This window comes from Staurois parvus, unplaced genomic scaffold (assembly GCF_062004578.1).
Source record: "Staurois parvus isolate SC_StPar_1 unplaced genomic scaffold, SC_StPar_1.0 ptg001045l, whole genome shotgun sequence".
In the NCBI taxonomy this organism is placed as follows: domain Eukaryota; kingdom Metazoa; phylum Chordata; class Amphibia; order Anura; family Ranidae; genus Staurois; species Staurois parvus.
In genome coordinates, this window is record NW_028318841.1 from 4,064,245 (window position 1) to 4,079,377 (window position 15,133).

General features: G+C 42.0%; 1 protein-coding gene across 1 annotated transcript in view; it reads right to left on the reverse strand.

Moving 5' to 3' along the window:
* Positions 1–15,133, reverse strand: part of WDR44 (WD repeat domain 44) — a 128,921-nt gene that overhangs the window by 53,583 nt on the left and 60,205 nt on the right. Inside the window, exons 5-7 of the mRNA XM_089657961.1 lie at positions 12,696–12,826; positions 12,276–12,374; positions 9,762–9,898 (exon numbers count right to left, since the gene is read on the reverse strand). Of these exons, the coding sequence (XP_089514087.1) occupies positions 9,762–9,898; positions 12,276–12,374; positions 12,696–12,826 (367 nt within the window). The remainder of the gene's footprint in view (positions 1–9,761; positions 9,899–12,275; positions 12,375–12,695; positions 12,827–15,133) is intronic.

A 15,133-nucleotide genomic window follows, 5' to 3' on the forward strand; every position in this document is an offset into this window, starting at 1 on the left:
ACACACCATCCCCACTATGAAACATTGTGGTGGCAGCATCATGTTGTGGGGATGCTTTTCTTAGGCAGGGACAAGGAAGCTGGTCAGAGTTGATGGGAAAATGGATGGAGCCAAATACAGGGCAATCCTAGAAGAAATTTTGTTAGAGTATGCACAAGACTTGAGACTGGGGCAGAGGTTCACCTTCCAGCAGGGCAATGACCCAAAACATACAGCCACAGCTACAATGGAATGGTTTAGATCAAAGCATATTCATGTGTTAGAATGGCATGGTCCAGACCTAAATCTAAGTGAGAATCTGTGACAAGACTTGAATCTTGCAGTTCACAGATGCTCTCCATCCAATCTGACAGAGCTTGAGCAATTTTGCAAAGAAGAATTGGCAAAAATTTCACTCTAGATGTGCAAAGCTGGTGGAGACATACCAAAAAAAAAAGAAAAGAAAAAGAAAAGGGTGGTTCTACAAAGTATTGACTCAGGGGGGCTGAATACAAATGCATGCCACACTTTTCAGATATTTGTACAAAATTTTGAAAACCACTTATTTTCCTTCCACTTCACAATTATATGCCACTTTGTGTGTGTTGGTCTATGTAGCAATCATGCCCACAGAGATGGACAAGGTTCAACCATTTTGGCTCCAACCTCCATCTTGGCAAAGGATCCTCCATCTTGTACAAACATATTCCCCTCATTCTCATTATACCTTTCTGTTCAGCCACAGTGACCTATGGCCTGTGTGTTGGCAGTGTCACAGGAGGCCAGAGCCCAGCAGGGAGCTCAGAGCTATAAAACCCCCAAGGGAGCTGGGGCCTCGCTGTCCAAAGAACCTGTGCAATCTAGCACCTCGTAAAAAGATAACCCAAGCCTTCACCTGAGTGCAAACACATTCCAGAGGAGTAGAGATTAGGTAACACTTTTAAAATCCATTTTTCCCTATGTATCATATCTTGGAATAGGAGAGACTTACATAAAAAACAGGTATATCTTCAGACTGGCCACAAGAAGACAAACAGTTTGATAGGTCACACTCCCTGACTGGAATACCTAGGAAAGCAGAATATTACATCTCTGGAACCCTTCGAGTATGTATTTCAGATTTCATATTTAACTGTTCCTCAGATGCGTCTGCATAGTAATCTAACCGCGGGTGGAATGTCACTTGTGCATAGGTAAAGTTATGAGCAAAATATGAACTATGAGAGATTTTGGCTCTAGTTTAGGTATCCGCCCAGACAATCCCTCCCTAAACGGGGCATTGGTCCTTGACTTCAGAGACACCCCCTGTTGGGGGGGGGACTACAAAATAGGCGGTCAGGCCTAAGAAAGTAAGTTGAATTTTCCCGTTTAACATCAGAACCAACTAGGGAGACGTGCCCTTTCGCTCTGAAACTTGATCTGCTTAACCCAAGGCTGATTGGCAAGTACTTTAACCCTTTAACCTCCTTTCCGTTACCTCTTTGCTGTGCTGCGGTTCTCTCTCTCTCACACATCTTTTTTTTGAACTGTTTCTATAGCTCTTTGTTGCAACTTACGAATTCCTGCCTCTAGAGCACAACTGTGTTTGTTTAACCCTCTGTATAACCGGTCTGTAGTGACAGTACTATACGGATTATCTCAACCATCATAGTGTTATTGCTGATATTGCTGAGTCTCTCTGTACAAAAAGAAGGTGGTGTGAAGGGTTAATTGCGTAATTAACCTGACCCAGTAACAATCGCGCTCAGGCTGCCGGTACATCGATTGGTGGTCCAGTGAACTGGAAAATCGTTGTGCAGGGTGCAGCTGGGCGTGGCATTGTTATGCACGTGACATCGCGGTTTCAGATTGGCTAGTCTTTCGGTCACGAATTTGGTGAGGTCAGGGGTCTGATGCTGCGATCGTCACAGTCTATCACACAAAATCCTAATAAAATACATTTACATTTTTGTTTGTAACATTACAAAATGTGGAAATTTCAAGAGGTATGAATACTTTTTTCAAGTCACTGTATGCATATCTATACAGTGGGGAAATTATACGACCCCTTGCAGATTTTTTAAGTTTTCCCACTTACAAACAAAAGAAGGGTCTATAATTGTTATCATAGGTGTATTTTTAACGACAGAATATTAACCAAAACTCCTAGATTGTAAGCTCTAACGAGCAGGGCCCTCTGTTTCCTTTTGTAACTGTAATGTCTACCTTCATTTTGTAAAGCACTGCACAAACTGCTGGCGCTATATAAATCCTGTATAATCATAAGAATAAATGATACAAATGCTATAAATGGAGTTGCAATTCAGTGAGTAAAATAAGTATTTGATCCCCAAGCAAAACATGACTTCGTACTTGGTGGAGAAACCCTTGTTGGCAAGAAACGAGCTAACACGTTTCTTGTAGTTGGTTACCAGGTTTGCACACATCTCAGGAGGGATTTTAGTCCACTCTTTACAGATCTTTTCTAAATCCTTAAGGTTTTCTTGGCGGTCGCTTGGCAACTCGAAGTTTGAGCTCCCTCCATAAATTTGCTATAGGATAAAAAGGTCTGAAGATTGCCTAGGCCACATCATGACCTTAATGTACTTCTTTAGCCACTCCTTTGTTGCCTTGGCAGTAAGTTTTGGGTCATGCACAATCCATCTTCAGTGTTCTGACTGACGGAAGAAGGTTCTCATCTAAGATTTTTACAATACACGGCCCCTGTCCGTCGGCCCCTCAATGAGGCAAAGTTGGCCTGTACCTTTAGCAGAGAAACTACCTGAAAGCATAATTTCCACCTCCGTGCTTGACTGTAGGGCTGGTTTTCTTAGGGTCACAGTAAGCATTTTACTTCCTCCAAATACAGCGAGTCAAGTTAATGCCAAAAAGCTAAATTTTGGTCACAACTGACCACAGCCCTTTTTCACAATCCTTCTCTGAATCATTTAGATGTTCATTGGCAAACTTCAGATGAGCCTCTACGTTCACCTTCTTGAGGGGGACCTTGCAGGCACTGCAGGAATTCAATCCATGGTGGCACATTATGTTACCAATGGTTTGCTTGGTGACTGTGGTACAAACTGCCTTGAGATCAGTCACAAGCTCCTTCGTGTATTTCTGGGCTGATCCCTCACATTTCTAATGATCATCCTTAGCCCACGAGTTAAAATCTTGCATGGAGCTCCAGACCAGGGGCGATTAATGATCAAATAATTTTATCTGTCTTGACGTCCACCAATGAATGTGTATAGTTTCTGTGGTTGACTCCGGGTTGGATACAGGTTACTTGGGTAACTGTCTACCAAGTGGGAGTGGCCTAGTCCTCCTGGTGGCTTGGCTTACAGATAGTGGGTGACTGTGCCTTTACACTTCCTTGAAACGGATCGGCCAGCCAAACATACTGCTTGCAGTGAGTAACTGCGTTGCTACAGGGGGCAGGTGTATGTCACTAATCGCTGCATGAGTTTCCATGTGTGTGAGGACTGGCTGCACCTTGCTATTTGACAGAGCTACTGGTGCTGTAAGAGTTGCCCTGGCAGCCAGAGCATTACCTGGAATCTGTAAATTTACACATATCCACATACAGTGTTCTTAGGGCACTTATGGATTCATTCTGGCCCTATACAGGATTGCGACAAACAGTGGTACTGGGACACCAGGAAGACTCTGATGAAAAAGGGGTGGGATCTCAGAAACCCATCAGCCATTTTCAGCTGCTGACAGCCATCCAGTTGGATGCTGGTTGTTGGTGGTCCATCCTTCCTATTGATGTGGTTTGATATGCCTATTGATCTTTTAGGTTTGTAGCTTTCACATTTTATTTTCAATAAACACCACTACATACTTCATGAGACCAGTGTGCTCTGTGGTTTCTTTTGTTTTTGCATATTATCAGATTTCCCTGTCACAAGAGCTGTCTGCAATGGTGTAAGAATATAGAAGACATTTGAACACACGTCCGTGATTATATACCAGCTGGCCTTACTCTCTTGTGCCTGAAGCTCTGTGGATCTAGATGACTGAAGTAAAGATTTCTCATTTTATTGTAAAATGGGTGTAGTAGCATTGCCACGGGCAGCAAGTTCAATTTGTACTGCATCATTTCTAGGAAGAGTATAAATAAGTACAATGAACATTACTGTATGTATTATCTATATGATGCCTATATAACAGCGCTACATGAATTCCACAGTTGGGGAAAGCTTATTGAGCCATGGCTGACCATTTGCTTTCAGTACTTAAAATGCAATTACATTCTGCTAATGCTTGTTTTTGTGGTTTTGTAGCCAAGCCATGTTCCAGTTAATGGTACAATCTTACTGATGGAAGGTATATCAACAAGTGGACAGGAAGCTTAAATGTCAAACGTAATATACTTCTTGGGATACATCCTTAGTCATACCATTTCAAAAGCTGGCTCCCAAGAAATGAAGCCTTTCGCAGCTATGTAATAATGCTTTATAGCGGGGTTTTGTTGTTTTTTTGCAACTGTTAAGACACTTCTCAATAACATTTACTCATCAAATGATTTAGCAGAGCATGTGCCTGCACTTGAGTAAAGTTTACCATAAACAAGTGCTACTACATGTGACCTTATCCTCAGCAGGCTGGATTACAATGCTACTAGAACTATGGGTGTTTCATGTCAGACATGCATAATTTCCACTCTCTTTAATCATACAGGCCATGTCAAGCGGAATTGCAGTGAGAGAAGAGGGTCAGTAAAGCTGGCCATAGATGGACAGAGTCTCCACATCCACAAATTCAAAGTGGACGAGGGAATCCTCCCTGCTGCATTCTGACAGTGGGACTCTTCCAGTGTAATACACTATTGAGCTCTGCGGTCAATTGGCTACATGCACTAATGGAGTGGATCATTAGATTCAATTCTCTACAGCCAGAAAGCCATATATGGATCGAAATTTGGCCAGTCCCTGCTAAACTTCTTGAATTTTGATCCATCTATAGCCAGCTTAGAGCAAAACTAAAAGTTCCACTATGATACACTGTCAGAAGATAGGCAGCCTCCAGAAGCAATGTCAATCCTGTGTGCTGGGGCGATTAACTCCTGTACAGGAGTGACATTATCCCGCACTGGCCAATAAAGATGGTCGAACCAGGCACACAGGAGAAGGTGCTAGTGCTTCTGAGGGAGCGGTGGGGATGCGAGAATCTTCCCTTAGTTTAGTTGTGTCCATTGGTCACAGCGGACTACAGTTCCCGCTTTCAGCGGCCAGGGAATGGTGATCACATAGCAATGATCAAAATGTATGCATAACTGTACTATAAAATTAGCTGTAGATAAACACAGCATGTCAACAATAAGTACAGCTGTTATGAATGAAAACCATTCACAACAGTTCAAACAACACTGAGCTACTCTGATGAAAGTATTAAAAAAAAAACACCCCACCAGGCCTCTTACTAGATAACTTGGACTGTCTTCTTTCTAAAAAGTGGTCATTTGGGGGGGGTGTATAAGTACTGTTCTGGCATTTTAGGGCCTCAAAAAATTAAACAGGCCATGTGTACATCAGGATTAATTTTCAACTCTATCTATCCAGCATAGTTTGTAGACTCTACAACTTTCACACAGGCTAAAATATACACTAAATTTGGGTTCTTTTTACCGAAGAAATCTAGCAGGATACATTTTCACTTAATTTTATGAAAAAGAATATTTGTTTGCAAAATTTTATAACAAACTAAGAAAAACTTTTTTTTCCCCAAAATGTTTTGTATTTTTTCATTTATATAGCAAAGAAAAAGAAACTGGTGATTAAATGGCACCAAAAGAAAGCTCTATTTGTGTGAAAAAAATTATATAAGTTTACATTTGGGTACAGTGTTGCATGACCATTGCCAGTTAAAATTTGTGGAGGTCAAGTGATTAAGTCGTAGGCAGAAAAGTCTGCATATTTAGTGAACAAATATGGCTGCCTACATGTAAATATATACATTTAAAATGATACAAAAGCAGTGAGATTTTAGGGCTTTATTCACATGTGCAGCCAGGGGCAGTGAAGCCAGGTGGTTGAATCACGGTTTTACTGCCCCCCGACAGCTCACCGAACACTGATATACAGTGGATATAAAATGTCTACACACCCCTGTTAAAAGGTCAGGTTTGTGTGATGTAAAAAGATGAGACAAAGAAAGCATTTCAGAACTTTTTCCACCTTCAATGTGACCTATAAACTGCACAACCCAATTGAAAAACAAATATTTTGGAGGGAAGTAAACAAACTAAAATAATATGGCTGCATAAGTGTGCACACCCTCTTATAAAAAAACTGCTTAATTCTGAACACCGCTACATCCACAATCACATTCAAAATCCCAAATAAAGCTCAGCTGTTCTAGCAGGTCTTTTCTGACACTTTCTAAGGCTAGGTTCACACCTATACAGTTTGTGTGTGATCCATTTCTGCAGTGCTTTCTGCGGTGTGTTTTTGCCCATGCGTTTGATGCTTTTTTTTTTTCTTGTTGCTAGGCAAATTAAAATGCACAAAGCATCAAAAACCCATAAATGCTTTGCTGCAGTGTCTCCATTGAAGTCTATAGAACCAAAAGCACAACATTTTGCATTTAAAAAAGTCCCTGACCCGTTGCATAAAACACACCGGGTGAAAACGCGGAGATGTGAATGTGTCCCATAGGAAATCATGTTAAATGGAATGTAGTGCGTTTCTGCAAAACACTGAGGAAAACACTTAGGTGTGAACCTAGACTTAGTCACATCTACAGCAAAAGCCATGGTCTGCAAAGAGCTTCCAAAGCATCAGAGGGAGCTTGTTATCATCATACAGGATTTATATAGTGCCAACAGTTTGCTCAGCACTTTACAATATAAAGGGAGACAACGATACAGTTCAATAAAAGAAGGTTAGGAGGGCCCTGCTCCTTGGAGCTTACAATTTAAGAGGGAGGGGCTGGTAGTACAAAAAGTAGTAACTGTGGGGGATGGACTGGTAGGAGGAATAGAAGATTCCGTTATTAGCTGAAGGCAGGATAGGCTTCCCTGAAGAGATAGGTTTTCAGAGACCGCCTAAAAGTGGGCAAAGTAGGTGATAGTCTGATAGATTGGGGCAGAGTTCCAGAGGACGGGGGAGGCTCTGGAGAAGTCCTGGAGATGAGCATGGGAGGAGGAGACAAGGGAGGTAGAGAGCAGGAGGTCGTGCAAGGAGTGGAGAGGACGATTTGGGTGATATTTGGAGACAAGATTGGTGATGTACTTGGGGGCAGAGTTATTAATGGCTTTATATGTTATTGTTTTGAATTTTATTTGTTGGGCAATGGGAAGCCAGTGGAGGAATTGGCAGAGAGGGATGGCAGATATGGAACGGTTAGTAAGGTGGATGAGTCTGGCAGCAGCAATCATGATAGACTGAAGAGGGGATAACCTGCGATGAGGTAGGCCAATGAGGAGAGAGTTACAATAGTTAAGGAAAGAGATAAGGGAGTGAATAAGTTGCTTAGTAGTTTCCGTGGTTAGGAACGGGCGTATCTTGGAGATGAAGACTACAAGATTTGGACAGTAATTGGATTTGGGGCTGAAAGGACAGATGGGAGTCCAGGATTACACCTAGTACCCTGGCATGAGGGGAGGGACTGATGATTGTGTTATTGATCTTGATGGAGAAGTCAGGGGAGGGGGCACGGGCTGTTGGGAATAGTATGAGCTCAGTTTTCGGGGTTTGAGGAAGTGGAGTGACATCCATGCCGATATGTCACTTAGTAGGTTAGCAATGGGAAAGGAGACTGAAGGGGTGAGGTGAGGAGTAGAAAGATAGATTTGTGTGTCATCAGCATAGAGATGGTACTTAAAGCTATGGGAGTTTATCAAGTGACCAAGGGAGGAGGTGTAAATGCAGAAGAGAAGGGGTCCAGAGACAGAGTTCTAGGCAACGGTGAAGGAGCGCTGCAATAAGTAGGGGTAGAACCAGGAGAGAGCAGAGTCTCGGAGGCCAAGAGAGTGGAGTATTTTGAGGAGGAGGGGATGGTCAACCGTAGCAAAAGACGCAGAGAGGTCAAGTAGTAAGAGTATAGAGTAGTAGCCACTGGTTTTAGCAGTTAGTAAATCATTAGTGAGTTTTAGTAGGGCAGTTTCATTGTTAAAAAGGTATCAGTCAGGAGAAGGGTACAAAATAATTTTCAAGGCATTATATATACACACACACACCATGGAACACAGTGAAGACACTCATCAAGTGGAGAAAATATGGCACAACAGTGACATTACCAAGAACTGGACGTCCCTCAAATTGATGAAAAGGCGAGAAGAAAAACAGATCTGGGAGGTTGCCAAGAGGCCTATAGCAACATTAAAGGAGCTGCAGGAATATCTGGCAAGTACTGGCTGTGTGGTACATATGGCAATCTCCCATAATCTTCATATATCTGGGCTATGGTGTAGGAGTTGCAAGACAGAAGCCTTTTCTTACAAAGAAAAACATGCAAGCCCGGCTAAATTTTGCAAAAACACATCTGAAGTCTCCCAAAAACATGTGGGAAAATGTGTTATGGTCTTTTGAAACCAAGGTTGAACCTTTTGGCAAGAATTCCAAAAGATAGGTTTGGTGGAAGAAAAAAAAAAAAAAAAAAAACCACTGCACATCACCAAAAAACACCATACCCACAGTGAAGCATGGTGGTGGCAGCATGATGCTTTGGAGTGGATTTTCTTTAGCTGGAACTGGGGTAGATGGAATTATGAACAGTTCCAAATACCAGTCAATACTGGCACAAAACCTTCAGGCTTCTGCTAGAAAGATGACATGAAGAGAAACTTCATCTTTCAGCATGGCAACAACCCAAAGCATACATCCAAATCAATAAAGGAATGGCTTCACCAGAAGAAGATTAAAGTTTTGGAATGGTCCAGCCAGAGCCCAGACCTGAAACCAATCGAAAATCAATGGGGTGATCTAAAGAGGGCTGTGCACAGGAGATGCCCTCACAATCTGACAGATTTGGATTGTTTTTGCAAGGAAGAGTGGGCAAATATTTCAGAGTCAAGATGTGCCATGCTGAAAGACTCATACCAAAAAAGACTGAGTGCTAGAATCACACCAAAAGGTGGTTCAACAAAAGCATTAGTTTAAGGTTGCGCACACTTACACAACCATATTATTTTAGTTTTACTTCCCTCCACCTAAAAGATATCAGTTGTTTGTTCAACTGAGTTGTACAGTTTATATGTTACATTAAAAGGTGGAAAAAGTTCTGAAATTATTTATCCGTCTCATTTTTTTATATCAGAGAAACACATTAAAACATTTTAACAGGGGTGTGGAGGCTTTTTATATCCACTGTACAACTGCTCAGGCTTGTGGCATAAAAATAAATGGAATGTTGCATTTGGTGGGTGTTACCACCAAACGCAACCATGGGCCCACACAGTAATTCCATGGGCCCACACCACAACTGTGTGCAATGAGTTTGCGGCTCAGAATTTACAAGGTTAAAAACAGGTGCTGTGGAGACCTCCTTACAGTCTTGTTAAGTGTCTCTGAAAACTAACCCGAAAAGCCTTTTACAATGTTTTATCTCATCTGGATAAAGAAGCATTATAGGCAGAATACACATTTAATTCTTTTAAACATCTGGATGCTGACAGGCTTTTAAAGAAACACTTCACTATAATCAGCAGCTACCTGACTTTGGTTGGCTACAAGGTTTTTTTAAAAATGAACAGAAGCATGAATAATCAAGTAGAACCCAAAGTTCAAGTAAACAGCAAAGTATAATCAAGAGATGTGATTGCGTTTTGGAATTTCCAACACTGTAGCAGCTCTTACCTGACATATTCCTTGGTTCTTCGCATGATATGCAATGTCAGTGGATTAATGCCTGTTGGAAGTTTTTCCTCTGCCAAACTCAGAGGGATTTCCTCTCCTGTGTCCAAGTTTTTGATCATTACACTGGCCAGAATCTCCTGAAAAAAACATTATGATGAATGATCTGAATCAAGCAGTAAACAAAGCTCCCATAATTGGACAGTTGCACATAGCTAAAGGCTTGTTCACATTGACTTTATAAAAAGAATTTACAAATATTTTTCCTCACTATTTGCGTAAATGCAAAGCAAATCCACCTAATTCTATCGAATACATATGTGAGAGAATGCAGGTGTTTGATTTACTTGGCAAGCTGTACAAACTGGGATACAGCCATTTGTCAAGCACCTAAATTACTAAAAAGGACGTTTCCTCAATCCAGCACAGATGGCAAATAAGTATTGGCTTTAGATATACTCTAATTTGGTACTAAATCCTCCTTTTTTTCCACAGAAAAGTATTTTTGTCCATTCTACAAAATACTAGAATGTTTTAATAAAAAAAAAATGCAAGTTACTTTTAGATATTTAGAAGCTGTTGGCTTCATACTTCCCAATGCAAATTCCCTAACTTATGGGATGGCGGGAGCACATTGTAAACCTCATCTGGCGAGGCTACATGGTTCCATTACCCTTAGTGCATATACATGACCAAGAATGTACACTATTATTGCCAAAAGTATAGGGACACCCCTCCAAATCATTGGATTCAAGTGTTCCAAACACCTCCATGGGCACAGGTGTATAAATTCAAGCAACTAGGCATGTAGACTGCTTCTACAAACATTTGTGAAAGAATGGGTCACTCTCAGGAGCTCAGTGAATCCAAGTGTGGAACCTTGATAGGTTGCAACCTGTGCAATAAGTCCATCTGTGAAATTTCCTTGCTACTAAATATTCCACGGTCAACTGTTAGTGGTATTATAACAAACTAGAAGCAACTGGGAACAACAGCAACTCAGCCACCAAGTGGTAGGCCACGTAAAATGACAGCGCGGGATCAGCGCATACTGAAGCACACAATGCGCAGAAGTCAACCATTGTCTGCAATCAATAGCTAAAAACACCTCCAAATTTTATGTGGCCTTCAGATTAGCACAACAGTGTGTAGAGAGGTTCATGGAATGGGTTTCCATGGCTGAGCAGCTGCATCCAAGCCTTACATCAAGTACAATGCAAAGTGTTGGATGCAGTGGTGTAAAGCACACTGCCACTGAACTCTACAGCAGTGGGAGACATGTTCTCTGGAGTGACGAATCACACTTCTCTGCCTGGCAGTTCAATGGATGTGCCGAAGGTTGGCAGTTGCCAGGAGAACAGTACTTGCCCGTCTGCATTGTGCCAAGTGTAATGTTTTGTGGAGGGGGATTATGGTGTTGGATTGTTTTTCAGTGTTTGGACTTGGCCCCTTCGTTCCAGTGAAGAGAACCCATAAGGCGTCAGCTTACCAAGACATTTTGCACAATTTCATGCTCCCAAATTTGTGGGAACAGTTTGGGGATGGCCCCTTCCTGTTCTAACATGACTGCACACCAGTGCACAAAGCAAGGTCCATAAAAACAAGGATGAGCAATTTTGGGGTGGAGGAACTTGACTGGCCTGCACAGAGTCCTGACCTCAACCTGATAGAACACCTTTGGGATGAATGATGTGAATGTACAATATATATGTAAAGCGCTGCGTAAATTGACGGCTCTCTACAAGTACCTGAAATAAATAATAGAGCGGAGACTGTGGACCAGGCCTTCTTATCCGACATCAGTTCCTGACCTCACAAATGCACTTCTAGAAGAATGATCAAACATTCCCATAGAAACACTCCTAAAACTTGTGGACAGCCTTCCCAGAAGAGTTGAAGTGGTTATATCTACAAAGCGTGGGCCAACTCAATATTAAAACGCAACGGACTAAGACTAGGATGCCACTAAAGCTCATTTGTGTGTAAAGGCAGGCGCCCCAATACTTTTGGCAATATAGTGTATATCTTAATGTCCCTCCACCCACAGGTGCTAATAAATGTCTGGTGGAGGAGCTGGAGAATAGGATGCTTCTACTGGTAGCATCCTGGAGGAGGAGCTGCTGAATAAACAGTCATTGTGGGGAGCTGGGGAGGAGCATGGTTCTGAAGTGCGTGTGTGTGACCATGCCAGGTGGGAATGTGTTTCTAAGGGTGGCTCCAGCAACTGCTGCAAGGGAGCTGAGCTGCCCTAAAACATGAGCAGAGGTTAGGGAAATTTTAAATATAAATTAAAGTGATATGACAGTTGGCCACGCTTATGCTTATCAGACGACATTTTCCTGGAAACTATATATGCCGCCATAACCTTTGATATTGTAACTCGTGACATGGCATATAAATTGGCAACTTCAGTCACAGAGGCACCAGCAATTTGTCGAGTGTGTGTAATATATAAATATATATATTCTCTATCTAAACAAGACTCCAGCTATATAAAACAGAAAGGCTAGGCGTTACCTCATCTGTGAGCTCTCTCCCTGAGTTTGACCGGGGCCGCTGGGGACCAGAACTCTCTGGTGAGCTGGACAGCTGACCATCTGCCGCCTTTCCATTTTCCTAAAAGAAAGTTTACAGAGAAACTTTAGTACAACATAACAGATTTTCAATATTTCTGGACTAGTCTGGTATGTCAATTGCACATAAATCAAAAATGTAAGCACTTCAAAACAGGTACACATTACAAAACATCAGTGAGAGACAAATGGGCCCAAATCTGTGTGGAGCCACAGAAAAAAAAAATAAAAATAAAAAAGCATGGATGTGCTTTAGAGGGGCAGACAGCAAGACAGCTTTCCTCAGACACTTTTATATACAAGAACAAATGTATCTGCGCTGTGCTGAAAATGTAGTATGTTACTTTATCTGCAAAACACTGACCTGAGCAGTCACCACTTTATCCCCACTTGTTGCACTAGCTAGATCCAGTGAAGGCTGACAATCCTTATTTATTGCCTCTGCCACAGTGTTTGAGGATAGGAGCTCTCCAGGGAGAAAGCCATCTTTTGTAACTGCAAAATAAAAATAGAGTCAGTTCACAATAAAGGCAATTGCAGTATGTACAAAGTTACAGCACAGCATGGATTTTTACTGCAAAACCTGCATTTTCATTTTTCATAAATTAGCACATGAATAAGAGAAATATACAGATGGCCAGATGGAGCCAACAATTGTAAACTAGCATTTCCAGCTTACTGAAACCTTAATAGGGAGCCATACTCTAGGTCAGAGAGAAACGCCAATCATATTTAAACACAGCATTAAAACAGCTGATTTTTTTGTTACTGGCAAGAAAAGAAATACATTTATTTTGCATATTCCCTTAGAGCAGTAGTATGAAGAAACAAAATGGTCTAGCACATACATTTCTAAACTTTGCTGCATAGATGTAGAAAATGGCAAGACTGGTGTAGAAAACTGACCAAATTATGTTCATGGCATTTTCCACAGTTCAAAAGAAAAATCTCTGCTCTACCAACATACATAACAATACTTATATGCATCTGTAATCATTGGCTAACAAGCAGTAAAAGTTTACCTGTGTCTCATTAGATTACTAAATCAAAGCCCAGACCCAAAACACCTACACCCCTGCAACCTGAAAGAAAAAAAAAAGAAAAGAAAAAAAACCCCCAAAAAAAAACACCCACCCACCCACATACACACACACTTAACCGCTTTCCCACCGCCCTATAGCAAAAATACTGCTACAGGGCGGCAGCGTTGCGCAAAGTCATGTAAATATACACGTGATTTTACATTTCTGGGTAGGGGACATGTACTCCCTAACCGCGCCGCCATTGGCAGCATTGGCTGTCAATCACTGGGTCTGGCCGGTGATTCTGCACCGGCACCTGGCGATCTCCGAGTATCACTGATGGTGGAGAGACCTGTATGTAAACACTACAGACCTCTCGTCTGTCAGCTCCTGCACATTGCTTTGTATTGCTCTGCATAGCAGAGCAAGTGCTTACACAGTGAAACACACACAGTTAACCCTTTGATTGCCCCAGATGTTAACCCCTTCCAGCCCAGTGCCATTAGTACAGTGTCAGTGCTTTTTATTTGCACTGATCACTGTATTAGTGTCACTGGGGATGTCAGTGACAGTCAGTTCTCCCCCCAGTGTCAGAACGCCCGCTGCAGTCCCGCTATAAGTCGCTGATGGCTGCCATTACTAGTATATCTTTTTTTTTTTTTTTTTTTTTATTTTAAATCCAGTATATATATCCGCCATTTCTACACACCAACTATCATGCAAACTGATTCATTTACATGTATTGGGATTTTTTTTTTTTTTTTTTTTTTTTTTTAAGAGAAGACCGGTAGTAGAATACATTTTGGTCTAAATCTATGACGAAATTTGATTTTTTTAAACTGTTTTACTGGACATTTTTAATAGTACAAAGTAAAAAATATTGTTTTTTTTTCTCATGCAGCCAATAACCGGCAATTGTATTTACCCGGTGATTTGCAGTGTCATTGGACACAGTTGAACACAAAGGTAAAAGGCTGCTGTGATTGGTCTTATACCACATCACATGATCAGCTGTGTCCGTAGGAGACAGCGTTCACGGAGCTTGCGTTCTGGTAAGATGTCATATGACGCCATCCCAGAACTGGACAACTGCGCTGTAGCCGTCATTTGGCTATAGAGCGGTTGGCAAGTGCTTAAAGTGATGCAGCGCCATATAGTGATGCATGGCCTGGTCAGGAAGGGGGGTAAATCCTCTGGAGGGCAAGTGGTTAAAAAAGAAATCTGGGAAAAATTTTATATTTTCCCATGCAGTGGTGCTGTGCCCCACCCTCGCACGCTAGCGGTCTTGTGAATGGGCTGTTCCCGACATCACGCCCATAGACCAGCTACAGACGTGAGGACGGCAGGAACAGTCCACCGCTGGATGTGGGGGAGAGCAGTTTTCTGGAGGAATGGGCAAGTATAGCTCACCTTGAGCCCCTTAACAAAACGACCACTTAACCCATGCAGTGCAGGCACAGCTCCACTGCATTGGAATATACGATTAACAGGAGTTCTGCTTTAAATTAATTCAACTTTAGAAACCCCCCCCCCCTCCCCAATTCCACCAGGCAGGGGTTTTGCTCACCACTGTCACATTTTAAAAATCGGTGCAGCTGTGCAGGGCTCCACCCACACAGCTGCGTCATCTACAGGAATCTGTGCATGTAGAAACTACAAGTCCCGCCTTCCACCGCAACAGACAGCTTGTAGTTCTCAATGAACTGCAAAGGTGCTGATGAGCGCCCTCATAGTCCATTCACACTTCCTCCGGCTTTCTAACAAAGCCCGAACAGAGGTA